This window comes from Hyla sarda, chromosome 4 (genome assembly GCF_029499605.1).
Source record: "Hyla sarda isolate aHylSar1 chromosome 4, aHylSar1.hap1, whole genome shotgun sequence".
NCBI lineage: Eukaryota > Metazoa > Chordata > Amphibia > Anura > Hylidae > Hyla > Hyla sarda.
The window spans coordinates 28,503,965-28,525,131 of NC_079192.1; the positions used below are offsets into that span (position 1 = coordinate 28,503,965).

At 38.0% G+C, this 21,167-nt stretch overlaps 1 protein-coding gene across 12 annotated transcripts in view; it reads left to right on the top strand.

The window, feature by feature from the left end:
- LOC130367665 (complement C3-like) overlaps nucleotides 1-20,358 on the top strand; it is a 229,346-nt gene extending 208,988 nt beyond the window's left edge. For all 12 annotated transcript variants that reach the window (XM_056570233.1, XM_056570231.1, XM_056570230.1 and 9 more), the window contains exons 39-41: nucleotides 3,475-3,558; nucleotides 19,888-20,026; nucleotides 20,111-20,358. In XM_056570233.1, the coding sequence (XP_056426208.1) occupies nucleotides 3,475-3,558; nucleotides 19,888-20,026; nucleotides 20,111-20,252 (365 nt within the window). In that variant the 3' untranslated portion in view covers nucleotides 20,253-20,358. The remainder of the gene's footprint in view (nucleotides 1-3,474; nucleotides 3,559-19,887; nucleotides 20,027-20,110) is intronic.
- Nucleotides 20,359-21,167: the final 809 nt, after the last annotated feature.

The following is a 21,167-nucleotide window of genomic DNA, read 5'->3' on the forward strand; positions in this document are numbered from 1 at the left end:
CTCTACTTCTACTATAGAAAGATCACAAATAACCGAGCACCATTTCCCATATTATAACTTTTAGGAGTTATGTACAATTTGTTTTGTCACATGATTACTCAGATCAACATACATACACATTAAGGGTACATGTCCTATGACTGAAAGCAATAAGCTTGTAACAGTATGGTGGACCACTGGATAAGCTTTTGACATACTTAAAGGGGTATTCTGGTGAAAAACTTTTTTTCATATCAACTGGCTCCAGAAAGTTAAACAGATTTGTAAATTACTTCTATTAAAAAATCTTAATCCTACCAGTACTTATCAGATGCTGAAGTTGAGTTGTTCTTTTCTGTCTGACAACAGTGCTCTCTGCTGACACCTCTGTCTGTCTCAGGAACTGTCCAGAGTAGGAAAAAATCCCCATAGCAAACCTCTTCTGCTCTGGATAGTTCCTGAGACAGACAGAGGTGTCAGCAGAGAGCAATGTGGACAGCCAGAAAAGAACAACTCAACTTCAGCAGCTGATAAGTACTGGTAGGATTAAGATTTTTTTATAGAAGTAATTTACAAATCTAGTAGAAAGGAATTGATCAGCTCACCTGAGCCTCCAGTGCACGACAATCCTCAGGACAAGCAGCACAATAAACAAATGAATCCAGCACATAAAATCCGGAGTTTATTGATATCTTGTTAAAAGTTCCATAGAAAGGCAGGTAGGGGAGTACATCAGGCAATATCACATTCAGTAGACAGCTTGGAGATGGGTCCCTTCACGCCAAAGTGTTTCTGGTCAAGGACCCTTAGTTACATAGTTACATACATAGTTACATAGTTAGTACGGTCGAAAAAAGACATATGTCCATCAAGTTCAACCAGGGAATTAAGGGGTAGGGGTGGCATACATGTTCATCTGCCAAGTAACATTTTTATACTGACCTGGAAGGTCCACCCCCAACAGGGAAAGAGGGGGGGGGGGAACTTCTGAGAGGTTCAAAAATTTTTATCACCTGTGTCCATGTTAAAAGCAAAACAAAAAGTAATGACAGGGACCCAAAAAACACAAAAAGAAAAAAGACGAGAAAAGACTCTCGGAAGTCCCCCCCTCCTTCCCTGTTGGGGGTGGACCTTTCAGGTCAGTATAAAAATGTTACTTGGCAGATGAACATGTATGCCATGACTAAGGATCCTTGACCCGAAACGCGTTGGCATGAAGGGACCCATCTCCAAGCTGTCTACTGAATGTGATATTGCCTGATGTACTCCACTACCTGCCTTTCTATGGAACTTTTAACAAGATATCCATAAACTCCGGATTTTATGTGCTGGCTTAATTTGTCTATTGTGTGAATTTACAAATCTGTTTAACTTTCTGGAGCCAGTTAATATGAAAAAAAGTTTTTCACCAGAATACCCCTTTAAGTATGTCAAAAGCTTATCCAGTGGTCCACCATACTGTTACAAGCTTATTGCTTTCAGTCATAGGACATGTACCCTTAGGTGTACCCATTTAGGTGTAAGTTTAGTTTTGACACATTTTACAAAATCTACAATGACCAACTGCATGGAGCAGGTCCTAAAACTATGCAGTATTTTTAGGCCTGTGGCCTAGTCCAGGAGTGTGAGATTCTTAGTTACAACTTGTCCCACATTGGCAGGGAATAGGTGCACTCCTGAACTCACCCAGAACTACTGTCCCTGCCTATTGCGTAATTACCTTAAACGCCGCTTCCACAACTAAAAGACTAAGTGTAGGGGTGTCTCAGGTCAAAATAACAGACAAAACAGTAAAAGGTCAGGATTAAGGTCAAGACACAAAGGGTAAACTAAAGCACAAATCAGGAAACACAATACAGTACAGGAAACATGCAGATAGACTTACAAAGCAAAATGCCCTGAAGTTATGTTCATGCAGCAGAAATTCTGCATAGATTTGTGAATTCCGCAGCTGCTTTAATTTGGCCAGAATTCCGCATCTTTCAATCATTGGCAAAAAAAAATCAGAATTTCTGCACAAATTCCGCATGAATCCACAGTGCATGTAAAAAGAGTGCCTTCATTCAAGGCAAAAGTTAATTTTTGCACAAAATTCGCACAAAATCCGCATTTAGCATAGCAAAAAGAGCCCCAATTACTTCAATTAGACGAATTCCACAAAAATATAAGACATGACTTTGCAGTGTGAATGGGACTGCAGAATCCCATTGAAGTGAATTGGCTTTAAAAGGGGTATTTCAGGAAAAAACTTTTTTTTCATATCAACTGGGTCCAGAAAGTTAAACAGATTTGTAAATTACTTCTATTAAAAAATCTTCATCCTTTCAATAATTATCAGCTGCTGAAGTTGAGTTGTTGTTTTTTGTCTGGCAACAGTGCTCTCTGCTGACATCTCTGCTTGTCTCGGGAACTGCACAGAGTAGAAGAAGTTTGCTATGGGGATTTGCTTCTAAACTGGACGTTTCCCGAGACAGGTGTCATCAGAGAGCACTTAGAAAATAACAACTCAACTTCATCAGCTCATAAGTACTGAAAGGATTAAGATTTTTTTAATAGAAGTAATTTACAAATCTGTTTAACTTTATGGAGCCAGTTGATATATAAAAAAAAGTTTTTTTCCTGGATAACCCCTTTAAAAACATGCAGAATTTACATGAGGATTTCAATGTGTAAATTCTGCCGTGTGAACATAGCCGAAGGGTTATCACATTTAATTTATATTTTATTGTATTTTTACTAATGGTCTCTCTAATATTATCTACCAATAAGGCTTCTTGAGTTTCTACTTCCACCAGATAACTTACACCAGTGTTTCCTAACTAGGGTGCCTCCAGCTGTTGCAAAGCTACAACTCCCAGCATGCCCGGACAGACAAAGGCTGTCCGGGCATACTGGGAGTTGTAGTTTTGCAACAGCTGGAGGCATCCTGGTTAGAAAACACTGAATTACACAGAGTTCTCTGTAGTTTTCCCAAGGGCCTATTGAAAACAATGAAGATCACCACAACCTCAGCTATACTGTTTGGGGGGGGGGGGGGGGGGGGTTCCTTCTTCAAAACATATTGGTAGTTTTAGATTATGAGCCCCAATGGGGACAGGGACCAATATGAGTGTACAGCGGAATCTGTGTGCACTATATAAATAAAGAAATTATTATTATTGTTATTATTATTATTATTATTATTATCATTATTATCATTATCATCATTATTATTATCATCATTATCATCATTATTATTATTATCATTATCATCATTATTATTATTATCATTATCATCATTATTATCATTATCATCATTATCATTATTATCATTATCATCATTATTATTATCATCATTATCATCATTATTATTATTATCATTATTACCATTATTATTATTATCATTATCATCATTATTATTATTATCATTATCATCATTATTATTATTATCATTATTATCATTATCATCATTATTATTATTATTACTCATTTCTCCATATCTCCATGTCTCCATAGCATACAAAGTGTCCCTTCTTGACTTACATTATGAAAAGGACTTTGACAGATATGACATGAAAATAACGGGGGTGTACAAGAGAGGTAAGGGCTGAACATCATGTACGTCCACTGAATTGTGATGTATCTGTAGCAGCTGCCAGTGTATCCCAAGTGTAAGGAGACGATATACAAGTATATAAACATATCTGAATATTGTGAGGGTAAGGGGAAGATATACAAATATATAAACATACCTGAATATTGTGAGTGTAAGGAGATGATATACAAATATATAAACCTACCTGAATATTGTGAGTGTAAGGAGAAGATATACAAATCATATAAACATACCTGAATATTGTGAGTGTAAGGAGACGATATACAAATATATAAACCTACCTGAATATTGTGAGTGTAAGGAGACGATATACAAGTATATAAACATACCTGAATATTGTGAGTGTAAGGAGACGATATACAAATCATATAAACATACCTGAATATTGTGAGTGTAAGGAGACGATATACAAATATATAAACATACCTGAATATTGTGAGTGTAAGGAGAAGATATACAAGTATATAAACATATCTGAATATTGTGAGTGTAAGGAGAAGATATACAAATATATAAACATATCTGAATATTGTGAGTGTAAGGAGAAGATATACAAATATATAAACATACCTGAATATTGTGAGTGTAAGGAGACGATATACAAATATATAAACATACCTGAATATTGTGAGTGTAAGGAGAAGATATACAAATCATATAAACATACCTGAATATTGTGAGTGTAAGGAGAAGATATACAAATCATATAAACCTACCTGAATATTGTGAGTGTAAGGAGACGATATACAAGTCATATAAACATACCTGAATATTGTGAGTGTAAGGAGACGACATACAAATCATATAAACCTACCTGAATATTGTGAGTGTAAGGAGATGATATACAAATATATAAACATACCTGAATATTGTGAGTGTAAGGAGACGATATACAAGTATATAAACATACCTGAATATTGTGAGTGTAAGGAGAAGATATACAAGTATATAAACATACCTGAATATTGTGAGTGTAAGGAGAAGATATACAAATATATAAACCTACCTGAATATTGTGAGTGTAAGGAGAAGATATACAAATCATATAAACATACCTGAATATTGTGAGTGTAAGGAGACGATATACAAATATATAAACATACCTGAATATTGTGAGTGTAAGGAGACGATATACAAATATATAAACATACCTGAATATTGTGAGTGTAAGGAGACGACATACAAATCATATAAACATACCTGAATATTGTGAGTGTAAGGAGATGATATACAAATATATAAACATACCTGAATATTGTGAGTGTAAGGAGACGATATACAAATCATATAAACCTACCTGAATATTGTGAGTGTAAGGAGAAGATATACAAATCATATAAACATACCTGAATATTGTGAGTGTAAGGAGAAGATATACAAATCATATAAACCTACCTGAATATTGTGAGTGTAAGGAGACGATATACAAGTATATAAACCTACCTGAATATTGTGAGTGTAAGGAGACGATATACAAGTATATAAACATACCTGAATATTGTGAGTGTAAGGAGAAGATATACAAGTATATAAACATACCTGAATATTGTGAGTGTAAGGAGAAGATATACAAATATATAAACCTACCTGAATATTGTGAGTGTAAGGAGAAGATATACAAATCATATAAACATACCTGAATATTGTGAGTGTAAGGAGACGATATACAAGTATATAAACATACCTGAATATTGTGAGTGTAAGGAGATGATATACAAGTATATAAATATATCTGAATATTGTGAGTGTAAGGAGATGATATACAAATATATAAACCTACCTGAATATTGTGAGTGTAAGGAGAAGATATACAAATCATATAAACATACCTGAATATTGTGAGTGTAAGGAGATGATATACAAATCTTATTAACATACCTGAATATTGTGAGTGTAAGGAGACGATATACAAATATATAAACATACCTGAATATTGTGTGTGTAAGGAGATGATATACAAGTATATAAATATATCTGAATATTGTGAGTGTAAGGAGATGATATACAAATATATAAACCTACCTGAATATTGTGAGTGTAAGGAGAAGATATACAAATCATATAAACATACCTGAATATTGTGAGTGTAAGGAGATGATATACAAATCTTATTAACATACCTGAATATTGTGAGTGTAAGGAGACGATATACAAATATATAAACATACCTGAATATTGTGTGTGTAAGGAGATGACATACAAGTATATAAATATATCTGAATATTGTGAGTGTAAGGAGATGATATACAAGTATATAAATATATCTGAATATTGTGAGTGTAAGGAGATGATATACAAGTATATAAACATATCTGAATATTGTGAGTGTAAGGAGACGATATACAAATCATATAAACATACCTGAATATTGTGAGTGTAAGGAGACGATATACAAATCATATAAACATACCTGAATATTGTGAGTGTAAGGAGACGACATACAAATCATATAAACATACCTGAATATTGTGAGTGTAAGGAGACGATATACAAATCATATAAACATACCTGAATATTGTGAGTGTAAGGAGAAGATATACAAGTATATAAACATACCTGAATATTGTGAGTGTAAGGAGACGATATACAAATATATAAACATACCTGAATATTGTGAGTGTAAGGAGAAGATATACAAATCATATAAACATATCTGAATATTGTGAGTGTAAGGAGAAGATATACAAATCATATAAACATACCTGAATATTGTGAGTGTAAGGAGACGATATACAAATCATATAAACATATCTGAATATTGTGAGTGTAAGGAGATGATATACAAATATATAAACATACCTGAATATTGTGAGTGTAAGGAGAAGATAAACAAATATATAAACATACCTGAATATTGTGAGTGTAAGGAGACGATATTCAAGTATATAAACATACCTGAATATTGTGAGTGTAAGGAGAAGATATACAAGTATATAAACATACCTGAATATTGTGAGTGTAAGGAGAAGATATACAAATATATAAACATACCTGAATATTGTGAGTGTAAGGAGAAGATATACAAGTATATAAACATACCTGAATATTGTGAGTGTAAGGAGACGATATACAAATCATATAAACATACCTGAATATTGTGAGTGTAAGGAGACGACATACAAATCATATAAACATACCTGAATATTGTGAGTGTAAGGAGAAGATAAACAAATATATAAACATACCTGAATATTGTGAGTGTAAGGAGACGATATACAAATATATAAACATACCTGAATATTGTGAGTGTAAGGAGATGATATACAAGTATATAAACATACCTGAATATTGTGAGTGTAAGGAGATGATATACAAATATATAAACCTACCTGAATATTGTGAGTGTAAGGAGAAGATATACAAATCATATAAACATACCTGAATATTGTGAGTGTAAGGAGAAGATATACAAATCATATAAACCTACCTGAATATTGTGAGTGTAAGGAGACGATATACAAGTATATAAACCTACCTGAATATTGTGAGTGTAAGGAGACGATATACAAGTATATAAACATACCTGAATATTGTGAGTGTAAGGAGAAGATATACAAGTATATAAACATACCTGAATATTGTGAGTGTAAGGAGAAGATATACAAATATATAAACCTACCTGAATATTGTGAGTGTAAGGAGAAGATATACAAATCATATAAACATACCTGAATATTGTGAGTGTAAGGAGACGACATACAAATCATATAAACATACCTGAATATTGTGAGTGTAAGGAGACGATATACAAGTATATAAACATACCTGAATATTGTGAGTGTAAGGAGATGATATACAAGTATATAAATATATCTGAATATTGTGAGTGTAAGGAGATGATATACAAATATATAAACCTACCTGAATATTGTGAGTGTAAGGAGAAGATATACAAATCATATAAACATACCTGAATATTGTGAGTGTAAGGAGATGATATACAAATCTTATTAACATACCTGAATATTGTGAGTGTAAGGAGACGATATACAAATATATAAACATACCTGAATATTGTGTGTGTAAGGAGATGACATACAAGTATATAAATATATCTGAATATTGTGAGTGTAAGGAGATGATATACAAGTATATAAATATATCTGAATATTGTGAGTGTAAGGAGATGATATACAAGTATATAAATATATCTGAATATTGTGAGTGTAAGGAGACGATATACAAATCATATAAACATACCTGAATATTGTGAGTGTAAGGAGACGATATACAAATCATATAAACATACCTGAATATTGTGAGTGTAAGGAGACGACATACAAATCATATAAACATACCTGAATATTGTGAGTGTAAGGAGACGATATACAAATCATATAAACATACCTGAATATTGTGAGTGTAAGGAGAAGATATACAAGTATATAAACATACCTGAATATTGTGAGTGTAAGGAGACGATATACAAATATATAAACATACCTGAATATTGTGAGTGTAAGGAGAAGATATACAAATCATATAAACATACCTGAATATTGTGAGTGTAAGGAGACGATATACAAGTATATAAACATACCTGAATATTGTGAGTGTAAGGAGAAGATATACAAGTATATAAACATACCTGAATATTGTGAGTGTAAGGAGAAGATATACAAATATATAAACCTACCTGAATATTGTGAGTGTAAGGAGAAGATATACAAATCATATAAACATACCTGAATATTGTGAGTGTAAGGAGACGACATACAAATCATATAAACATACCTGAATATTGTGAGTGTAAGGAGACGATATACAAGTATATAAACATACCTGAATATTGTGAGTGTAAGGAGATGATATACAAGTATATAAATATATCTGAATATTGTGAGTGTAAGGAGATGATATACAAATATATAAACCTACCTGAATATTGTGAGTGTAAGGAGAAGATATACAAATCATATAAACATACCTGAATATTGTGAGTGTAAGGAGATGATATACAAATCTTATTAACATACCTGAATATTGTGAGTGTAAGGAGACGATATACAAATATATAAACATACCTGAATATTGTGTGTGTAAGGAGATGACATACAAGTATATAAATATATCTGAATATTGTGAGTGTAAGGAGATGATATACAAGTATATAAATATATCTGAATATTGTGAGTGTAAGGAGATGATATACAAGTATATAAATATATCTGAATATTGTGAGTGTAAGGAGACGATATACAAATCATATAAACATACCTGAATATTGTGAGTGTAAGGAGACGATATACAAATCATATAAACATACCTGAATATTGTGAGTGTAAGGAGACGACATACAAATCATATAAACATACCTGAATATTGTGAGTGTAAGGAGACGATATACAAATCATATAAACATACCTGAATATTGTGAGTGTAAGGAGAAGATATACAAGTATATAAACATACCTGAATATTGTGAGTGTAAGGAGACGATATACAAATATATAAACATACCTGAATATTGTGAGTGTAAGGAGAAGATATACAAATCATATAAACATATCTGAATATTGTGAGTGTAAGGAGAAGATATACAAATCATATAAACATACCTGAATATTGTGAGTGTAAGGAGACGATATACAAATCATATAAACATATCTGAATATTGTGAGTGTAAGGAGACGATATACAAATATATAAACATACCTGAATATTGTGAGTGTAAGGAGAAGATAAACAAATATATAAACATACCTGAATATTGTGAGTGTAAGGAGACGATATTCAAGTATATAAACATACCTGAATATTGTGAGTGTAAGGAGAAGATATACAAGTATATAAACATACCTGAATATTGTGAGTGTAAGGAGAAGATATACAAATATATAAACATACCTGAATATTGTGAGTGTAAGGAGAAGATATACAAGTATATAAACATACCTGAATATTGTGAGTGTAAGGAGACGATATACAAATCATATAAACATACCTGAATATTGTGAGTGTAAGGAGACGACATACAAATCATATAAACATACCTGAATATTGTGAGTGTAAGGAGATGATATACAAATCATATAAACATACCTGAATATTGTGAGTGTAAGGAGAAGATAAACAAATATATAAACATACCTGAATATTGTGAGTGTAAGGAGACGATATACAAATATATAAACATACCTGAATATTGTGAGTGTAAGGAGAAGATATACAAGTATATAAACATACCTGAATATTGTGAGTGTAAGGAGACGATATACAAATCATATAAACATACCTGAATATTGTGAGTGTAAGGAGAAGATATACAAGTATATAAACATATCTGAATATTGTGAGTGTAAGGAGACGATATACAAATATATAAACATACCTGAATATTGTGAGTGTAAGGAGAAGATATACAAATCATATAAACATACCTGAATATTGTGAGTGTAAGGAGAAGATATACAAATCATATAAACCTACCTGAATATTGTGAGTGTAAGGAGAAGATATACAAGTATATAAACATACCTGAATATTGTGAGTGTAAGGAGAAGATATACAAGTATATAAACATACCTGAATATTGTGAGTGTAAGGAGACGATATACAAGTATATAAACATACCTGAATATTGTGAGTGTAAGGAGACGATATACAAATCATATAAACCTACCTGAATATTGTGAGTGTAAGGAGAAGATATACAAGTATATAAACATATCTGAATATTGTGAGTGTAAGGAGACGATATACAAATCATATAAACATACCTGAATATTGTGAGTGTAAGGAGAAGATATACAAATCATATAAACATACCTGAATATTGTGAATGTAAGGAGACGATATACAAATCATATAAACATACCTGAATATTGTGAGTGTAAGGAGACGATATACAAATCATATAAACATACCTGAATATTGTGAGTGTAAGGAGAAGATATACAAATATATAAACATACCTGAATATTGTGAGTGTAAGGAGACGATATACAAGTATATAAACATACCTGAATATTGTGAGTGTAAGGAGAAGATATACAAATCATATAAACCTACTGTCACGATGCCGGCTGGCAGGTAGTGGATCCTCTGTGCCAGAGAGGGATTGGCGTGGACCGTGCTAGTGGACCGGTTCTAAGCCACTACTGGTATTCACCAGAGCCCGCCGCAAAGCGGGATGGTCTTGCTGCGGCGGCAGTGACCAGGTCGTATCCACTAGCAACGGCTCACCTCTCTGGCTGCTGAAGATAGGCGCGGTACAAGGGAGTAGGCAGAAGCAAGGTCGGACGTAGCAGAAGGTCGGGGCAGGCAGCAAGGATCGTAGTCAGGGGCAACGGCAGGAGGTCTGGAAACACAGGCAAGGAACACACAAGGAACGCTTTCACTGGCACTAAGGCAAGATCCGGCAAGGGAGTGCAAGGGAAGTGAGGTAATATAGGGAAGTGCACAGGTGATTACCCTAATTGGAACCACTGCGCCAATCAGCGGCGCAGTGGCCCTTTAAATCGCAGAGACCCGGCGCGCGCGCGCCCTAGGGAGCGGGGCCGTGCGCGCCGGGACAGAACAGACGGGGAGCGAGTCAGGTAGGAGAGCCGGGGTGCGCATCGCGAGCGGGCGCTACCCGCATCGCGAATCGCATCCCGGCTGGCAGCGGGATCGCAGCGCCCCGGGTCAGAGGACGTGACCGGAGCGCTGCAGCGGAGAGAGTGAAGCGAGCGCTCCGGGGAGGAGCGGGGACCCGGAGCGCTCGGCGTAACAGTACCCCCCCCCTTGGGTCTCCCCCTCTTCTTGGAGCCTGAGAACCTGAGGAGCAGACTTTTGTCAAGGATGTTGTCCTCAGGTTCCCAGGATCTCTCTTCAGGGCCACAACCCTCCCAGTCTACTAAAAAAAAATTTTTCCCTCTGACCTTTTTGGCAGCCAAAATTTCCTTGACCGAGAAGACGTCCGAGGAGCCGGAAACAGGAGTGGGAGGAACAGATTTGGGAGAAAAACGGTTGAGGATGAGTGGTTTGAGAAGAGAGACGTGAAAGGCATTAGGGATACGAAGAGAAGGAGGAAGAAGAAGTTTATAAGAGACAGGATTAATTTGACACAAAATTTTGAAAGGACCAAGATAGCGTGGTCCCAACTTGTAGCTAGGGACACGGAAGCGGACATATTTAGCGGAGAGCCATACCTTGTCTCCAGGGGAAAAAACGGGGGGAGCTCTTCTTTTCTTATCCGCGAACCTCTTCATGCGTGAAGAAGCCTGTAAGAGAGAATTTTGGGTCTCTCTCCATATAATGGAAAGGTCACGAGAAATTTCATCCACAGCGGGCAGACCAGAGGGCAAGGGGGTAGGGAGGGGGGGAAGAGGGTGACGGCCGTACACCACGAAAAATGGGGATTTGGAGGAAGATTCAGAGACCCTGAAGTTATACGAGAATTCGGCCCATGGAAGGAGATCTGCCCAGTCATCCTGGCGGGAGGAAACAAAATGTCGCAAATAATCACCCAAGATCTGGTTAATTCTTTCTACTTGTCCATTGGACTGGGGATGATATGCAGAGGAAAAATTTAATTTAATCTTGAGTTGTTTACAGAGAGCCCTCCAGAATTTAGACACGAATTGGACACCTCTATCCGAGACAATCTGCGTAGGTAACCCGTGAAGACGAAAAATGTGTACAAAAAATTGTTTCGCCAACTGAGGCGCAGAAGGAAGACCAGGAAGAGGGATGAAATGTGCCATTTTGGAGAATCGATCAACGACCACCCAAATAACAGTGTTGCCACGGGAAGGGGGTAAATCAGTAATAAAATCCATACCAATCAGAGACCAAGGCTGTTCGGGGACAGGCAGAGGATGAAGAAAACCAGCGGGCTTCTGGCGAGGAGTCTTATCCCGGGCACAGATAGTGCAGGCACGCACAAAGTCCCCAACATCCGTCTCCAGAGTCGGCCACCAATAGAAGCGGGAGATGAGTTGCACAGATTTCTTGATGCCCGCATGACCTGCGAGATGGGAGGAGTGACCCCATTTGAGGATTCCGAGGCGTTGGCGTGGAGAAACAAAGGTCTTTCCTGGAGGAGTCTGCCTGATGGAGGCAGGAGAAGTGGAGATCAGGCAGTCAGGTGGAATGATGTGTTGCGGAGGGAGATCAACTTCTGAGGCCTCCGAGGAACGAGAGAGAGCATCGGCCCTAATGTTCTTATCGGCAGGACGAAAGTGAATCTCAAAATTAAATCGGGCAAAGAACAGAGACCACCGGGCCTGGCGAGGATTCAGCCGTTGGGCAGACTGGAGGTAGGAGAGGTTCTTGTGGTCGGTGTAGATAATAACAGGAAATCTTGATCCCTCCAGCAGATGCCTCCATTCCTCAAGTGCTAATTTAATGGCTAGAAGCTCTCGATCCCCGATGGAGTAGTTCCTCTCCGCTGGAGAGAAGGTCCTAGAGAAAAAACCACAAGTGACAGCATGCCCGGAAGAATTTTTTTGTAGAAGAACAGCTCCAGCTCCCACTGAGGAGGCATCAACCTCCAATAGGAAGGGTTTGGAAGGGTCAGGTCTGGAGAGCACGGGAGCCGAAGAAAAGGCAGACTTGAGTCGTTTAAAGGCGTCTTCTGCTTGAGGAGGCCAGGACTTGGGATCAGCATTTTTTTTGGTTAAAGCCACGATAGGAGCCACAATGGTAGAAAAATGTGGAATAAATTGCCTGTAATAATTGGCGAACCCCAAAAAGCGTTGGATAGCACGGAGTCCGGAGGGGCGTGGCCAATCTAAGACGGCAGAGAGTTTGTCTGGATCCATCTGTAGTCCCTGGCCAGAGACCAAATATCCTAGAAAAGGAAGAGATTGGCATTCAAACAGACATTTCTCAATTTTGGCATAGAGTTGGTTGTCACGAAGTCTCTGAAGAACCATACGGACATGCTGGCGGTGTTCTTCTAGATTGGCAGAAAAAATTAGGATATCGTCCAGATATACAACAACACAGGAGTATAACAGATCACGAAAAATTTCATTGACAAAGTCTTGGAAGACGGCAGGGGCATTGCACAGTCCAAAGGGCATGACCAGATACTCAAAGTGTCCATCTCTGGTGTTAAATGCCGTTTTCCACTCGTCCCCCTCTCTGATGCGGATGAGGTTATAGGCGCCTCTTAAGTCCAATTTAGTGAAGATGTGGGCACCTTGGAGGCGATCAAAGAGTTCAGAGATGAGGGGTAAGGGGTAGCGGTTCTTAACCGTGATTTTATTAAGACCGCGGTAGTCAATGCAAGGACGTAGGGAGCCATCTTTTTTGGACACAAAGAAAAATCCAGCTCCGGCAGGAGAGGAGGATTTACGGATAAAGCCCTTTTTTAGATTCTCCTGGACGTATTCGGACATGGCAAGAGTCTCTGGGGCAGAGAGAGGATAAATTCTGCCCCGGGGTGGAGTAGACATCAAGGACTGTCTCACCTTTGTGCGGAGTCAGCGTACGTCTTTCCAGGCGGGGAGGACGGATAGGACAATCCCTCAGGAAGTGTTCGGTACTAGCACAGTACAGGCAGAGGTTCTCCATACGGCGTCGTGTCCTCTCTTGAGGTGTCAGGCGAGACCGGTCGACCTGCATAGCCTCCACGGCGGGAGGCACAGGAACAGATTGCAGGGGACCAGAGGAGAGAGGAGCCGAGGAGACGAAACGCCTCGTGCGAACAGAGTCCATATCTTGGCGGAGTTCCTGACGCCTTTCAGAAAAACGCATGTCAATGCGAGTGGCTAGGTGAATAAGTTCATGTAGATTAGCAGGAATTTCTCGTGCGGCCAGAACATCTTTAATGTTGCTGGATAGGCCTTTTTTGAAGGTCGCGCAGAGGGCCTCATTATTCCAGGACAATTCTGAAGCAAGAGTACGGAACTGAACGGCATACTCGCCAACGGAAGAATTACCCTGGACCAGGTTCAACAGGGCAGTCTCAGCAGAAGAGGCTCGGGCAGGTTCCTCAAAGACACTTCGGATTTCCGAGAAGAAGGAGTGTACAGAGGCAGTGACGGGGTCATTGCGGTCCCAGAGCGGTGTGGCCCATGACAGGGCTTTTCCGGACAGAAGACTGACTACGAAAGCCACCTTAGACCTTTCAGTGGGAAACAGGTCCGACATCATCTCCAGATGCAGGGAACATTGGGAAAGAAAGCCACGGCAAAACTTAGAGTCCCCATCAAATTTATCCCGCAAGGATAAGCGTATCCCAGGAGCGGCCACTCGCTGCGGAGGAGGTGCAGGAGCTGGCGGAGGAGATGACTGCAGAAGCTGTGGTAGTAACTGTTGTAGCATAACGGTCAGTTGAGACAGCTGTTGGCCTTGTTGCGCTATCTGTTGTGACTGCTGGGCGACCACCGTGGTGAGGTCAGCGACAACTGGCAGAGGAACTTCAGCGGGATCCATGGCCGGATCTACTGTCACGATGCCGGCTGGCAGGTAGTGGATCCTCTGTGCCAGAGAGGGATTGGCGTGGACCGTGCTAGTGGACCGGTTCTAAGCCACTACTGGTATTCACCAGAGCCCGCCGCAAAGCGGGATGGTCTTGCTGCGGCGGTAGTGACCAGGTCGTATCCACTAGCAACGGCTCACCTCTCTGGCTGCTGAAGATAGGCGCGGTACAAGGGAGTAGGCAGAAGCAAGGTCGGACGTAGCAGAAGGTCGGGGCAGGCAGCAAGGATCGTAGTCAGGGGCAACGGCAGGAGGTCTGGAAACACAGGCAAGGAACACACAAGGAACGCTTTCACTGGCACTAAGGCAACAAGATCCGGCAAGGGAGTGCAAGGGAAGTGAGGTAATATAGGGAAGTGCACAGGTGATTACCCTAATTGGAACCACTGCGCCAATCAGCGGCGCAGTGGCCCTTTAAATCGCAGAGACCCGGCGCGCGCGCGCCCTAGGGAGCGGGGCCGCGCGCGCCGGGACAGAACAGACGGGGAGCGAGTCAGGTAGGAGAGCCGGGGTGCGCATCGCGAGCGGGCGCTACCCGCATCGCGAATCGCATCCCGGCTGGCAGCGGGATCGCAGCGCCCCGGGTCAGAGGACGTGACCGGAGCGCTGCAGCGGAGAGAGTGAAGCGAGCGCTCCGGGGAGGAGCGGGGACCCGGAGCGCTCGGCGTAACACCTACCTGAATATTGTGAGTGTAAGGAGACGATATACAAATCATATAAACATATCTGAATATTGTGAGTGTAAGGAGACGATATACAAATCATATAAACATACCTGAATATTGTGAGTGTAAGGAGAAGATATACAAATCATATAAACCTACCTGAATATTGTGAGTGTAAGGAGACGATATACAAATCATATAAACATATCTGAATATTGTGAGTGTAAGGAGAAGATATACAAGTATATAAACATACCTGAATATTGTGAGTGTAAGGAGACGATATACAAATCATATAAACATACCTGAATATTGTGAGTGTAAGGAGAAGATATACAAGTATATAAACATACCTGAATATTGTGAGTGTAAGGAGACGATATACAAATATATAAACATACCTGAATATTGTGAGTGTAAGGAGAAGATATACAAATCATATAAACATATCTGAATATTGTGAGTGTAAGGAGAAGATATACAAATCATATAAACATACCTGAATATTGTGAGTGTAAGGAGACGATATACAAATATATAAACATACCTGAATATTGTGAGTGTAAGGAGAAGATAAACAAATATATAAACATACCTGAATATTGTGAGTGTAAGGAGACGATATTCAAGTATATAAACATACCTGAATATTGTGAGTGTAAGGAGAAGATATACAAATATATAAACCTACCTGAATATTGTGAGTGTAAGGAGAAGATATACAAATATATAAACATACCTGAATATTGTGAGTGTAAGGAGAAGATATACAAGTATATAAACATACCTGAATATTGTGAGTGTAAGGAGATGATATACAAATATATAAACCTACCTGAATATTGTGAGTGTAAGGAGAAGATATACAAATCATATAAACATACCTGAATATTGTGAGTGTAAGGAGAAGATATACAAGTATATAAACATACCTGAATATTGTGAGTGTAAGGAGACGATATACAAATCATATAAACATACCTGAATATTGTGAGTGTAAGGAGAAGATATACAAGTATATAAACATACCTGAATATTGTGAGTGTAAGGAGAAGATATACAAGTATATAAACATACCTGAATATTGTGAGTGTAAGGAGACAATATACAAGTATATAAACATACCTGAATATTGTGAGTGTAAGGAGAAGATATACAAGTATATAAACATACCTGAATATTGTGAGTGTAAGGAGAAGATATACAAGTATATAAACATACCTGAATATTGTGAGTGTAAGGAGACGATATACAAGTATATAAACATACCTGAATATTGTGAGTGTAAGGAGAAGATATACAAGTATATAAACATACCTGAATATTGTGAGTGTAAGGAGACAATATACAAGTATATAAACATACCTGAATATTGTGAGTGTAAGGAGAAGATATACAAGTATATAAACATACCTGAATATTGTGAGTGTAAGGAGAAGATATACAAGTATATAAACATACCTGAATATTGTGAGTGTAAGGAGACGATATACAAATCATATAAACCTACCTGAATATTGTGAGTGTAAGGAGAAGATATACAAATCATATAAACATACCTGAATATTGTGAGTGTAAGGAGAAGATATACAAGTATATAAACATACCTGAATATTGTGAGTGTAAGGAGACGATATACAAATATATAAACATACCTGAATATTGTGAGTGTAAGGAGAAGATATACAAATCATATAAACATACCTGAATATTGTGAATGTAAGGAGACGATATACAAATCATATAAACATACCTGAATATTGTGAGTGTAAGGAGACGATATACAAATCATATAAACATACCTGAATATTGTGAGTGTAAGGAGAAGATATACAAGTATATAAACATACCTGAATATTGTGAGTGTAAGGAGAAGATATACAAATATATAAACATACCTGAATATTGTGAGTGTAAGGAGACGATATACAAGTATATAAACATACCTGAATATTGTGAGTGTAAGGAGAAGATATACAAATATATAAACATACCTGAATATTGTGAGTGTAAGGAGAAGATATACAAATCATATAAACATACCTGAATATTGTGAGTGTAAGGAGACGATATACAAATCATATAAACATATCTGAATATTGTGAGTGTAAGGAGACGATATACAAATCATATAAACATACCTGAATATTGTGAGTGTAAGGAGAAGATATACAAGTATATAAATATATCTGAATATTGTGAGTGTAAGGAGATGATATACAAGTATATAAATATATCTGAATATTGTGAGTGTAAGGAGACGATATACAAATATATAAACATACCTGAATATTGTGAGTGTAAGGAGAAGATATACAAATCATATAAACCTACCTGAATATTGTGAGTGTAAGGAGACGATATACAAGTATATAAACATATCTGAATATTGTGAGTGTAAGGAGACGATATACAAATCATATAAACATACCTGAATATTGTGAGTGTAAGGAGAAGATATACAAATCATATAAACATATCTGAATATTGTGAGTGTAAGGAGACGATATACAAATCATATAAACATACCTGAATATTGTGAGTGTAAGGAGAAGATATACAAATATATAAACATACCTGAATATTGTGAGTGTAAGGAGACGATATACAAATCATATAAACATATCTGAATATTGTGAGTGTAAGGAGAAGATATACAAATCATATAAACATATCTGAATATTGTGAGTGTAAGGAGATGATATACAAGTATATAAATATATCTGAATATTGTGAGTTTAAGGAGAAGATATACAAATCATATAAACATACCTGAATATTGTGAGTGTAAGGAGATGATATACAAGTATATAAACATACCTGAATATTGTGAGTGTAAGGAGAAGATATACAAATATATAAACATACCTGAATATTGTGAGTGTAAGGAGAAGATATACAAGTATATAAACATACCTGAATATTGTGAGTGTAAGGAGACGATATACAAGTATATAAACATATCTGAATATTGTGAGTGTAAGGAGACGATATACAAATCATATAAACATACCTGAATATTGTGAGTGTAAGGAGAAGATATACAAATCATATAAACATATCTGAATATTGTGAGTGTAAGGAGACGATATACAAATCATATAAACATACCTGAATATTGTGAGTGTAAGGAGAAGATATACAAATATATAAACATACCTGAATATTGTGAGTGTAAGGAGACGATATACAAATCATATAAACATATCTGAATATTGTGAGTGTAAGGAGAAGTTATACAAATCATATAAACATATCTGAATATTGTGAGTGTAAGGAGATGATATACAAGTATATAAATATATCTGAATATTGTGAGTTTAAGGAGAAGATATACAAATCATATAAACATACCTGAATATTGTGAGTGTAAGGAGATGATATACAAGTATATAAACATACCTGAATATTGTGAGTGTAAGGAGAAGATATACAAATATATAAACATGCCTGAATATTGTGAGTGTAAGGAAACGACATACAAAGTGGCCATATGGGGACCCCGTGCACCCTCAACGGACATCGTTTCGTGGGCAACCCCACTTCTTCAGGAGATGTATTCACCATTTTTACCTGACTATTTATGCACCGCTCCCTCCTATCGGCGGCCAGACCGATCCCCGGGACCGGAACTCTGACCCCGCAGCGTCATCGGTTATCAGCGGTCATGTGATCATGACCGCATCCGCGCTTAGTAGGCACGTTGGGCTCTGACTTCCACCCGGAGTATCAGTGCGTGCGCACCGGGATTGGACCAGGTACCAAAATAGTATATAAATGTATTGTCACGCCCCCTCCCATAGGCTTACATTGAGGGGGTCTGTGATCGCCAGTCATCAGACCCGGAGAAAACATGCTCCGGGGGCTGATGGTAACGGGGTGCTGCGTGAAAGATCACAGGGATCCCCAGCAATCAGGCATCTTATCCCCTATTCTTTGGATAGAGGATGAGATGTCTTAGCGCCGGAGTACCCCTTTAAGTCAGTGAAAGGTAAAATAGATGTCAGCAGCATACGCATGGTAGTGGAAACCTGTCTATAGTGCCAGCCCACCCAATCCATCAGCCCAAATAATGGAAAATTGATATATCGAAGTCTGTCAACTGTATCCCAACAACAAGACAATTCTCAATTTGGGTGATCAATTGATCCCAGTGATCCACTAAGCTTTGAATCTTGAACTTGCAGAATTGATTCGACCATCTCATCATTTCTGTTTTCATTCTCTGCACTCTAGGAGTGGATGAAGTTGCCGTGGGTAACAGTCGGACCTTTATCAGCAACATTAGGTGTCGAGAAAAATTAAAGTTAAAGAAAGGAGAAGATTACATAATATTTGGTACATTCAAGAGCGTGTGGAACCCTAAGGCATCGGAGTAAGTGAGAAAATAGAAACAGATTCACCGGTGAGTAAACTCTATGATGAATGAATGCTGACTGTTCACTGTCTGCTTCCTCAGTTATACCTATGTCCTTGGGAGTGATACTTGGATCGAGTGGTGGCCAAATGACAGACAGTGTCAAGACCCTGAGCATGAAGACCTCTGTAATGACATTGCATTACTTTCGGATGAACTTGAAGTTGTTGGGTGTCAAAGTTAATAATAGCAAACAAATAATACAAATATTTTAATAAGCAATCTGATCTACATGCCATATTCTGCACAATTAAAGAAATATGTATTCCGTACGGTCTGGGTATCTGTTGTCTTATTTAAAAGTCATAATTATCAGAGCTGACAAAACATGGAACACTAACAGAATGAGGGCCCTGCTCGCAGGATCTTACAATGTAACATGCAGCGGGTGTGGATCCACCAGGCTATCTAACTGGATAGGCTTAGTAATGGAGTGTTGTAGGATTCCATACTTGTAATAATAATTCAGGCTTAGTATGGTCTGCCCTGGGATAGCGAATTCGCAATACTTGAAGAAACACAGACAAGGTCAGTAATTTCTCAATGACTCCACTCCTCCAGCATCCGAAAATAGAGTGCCTGAGCTCCTCAACTGGAGTCTAGTTTTTTTGTGTACAGAACAACAAAGAGAGGGTTTACAGAGCAAGTCCCAGGTATACAGTACAAACCATTCCTACATATACAGTACAAAGCCACTCCAACGTATACAGTACAAAGCCACTCCCACCTATAAAGTACAAGCCACTCCCACGTATAGAGTACAAACCACTCCCACATATACAGCACAAAGCCACTCCTATGTATACAGTACAAACCATTCCTACGCATACAGTACAAAGCCACTCCTACATATACAGTACAAACCACTCCCACGTATATAGTACAAACCACTCCCACATATACAGTACAAAGCCACTCCCACGTATACAGTACAAACCACTCCTACGTATACAGTACAAAGCCACTCCCACGTATACAGTACAAACCACTCCCACATATAAAGTACAAACCACTCCCACATATACAGTACAAAGCCAAACCCACATATACAGTACAAACCACTCCCACATATACAGTACAAACCACTCCCAGGTATACA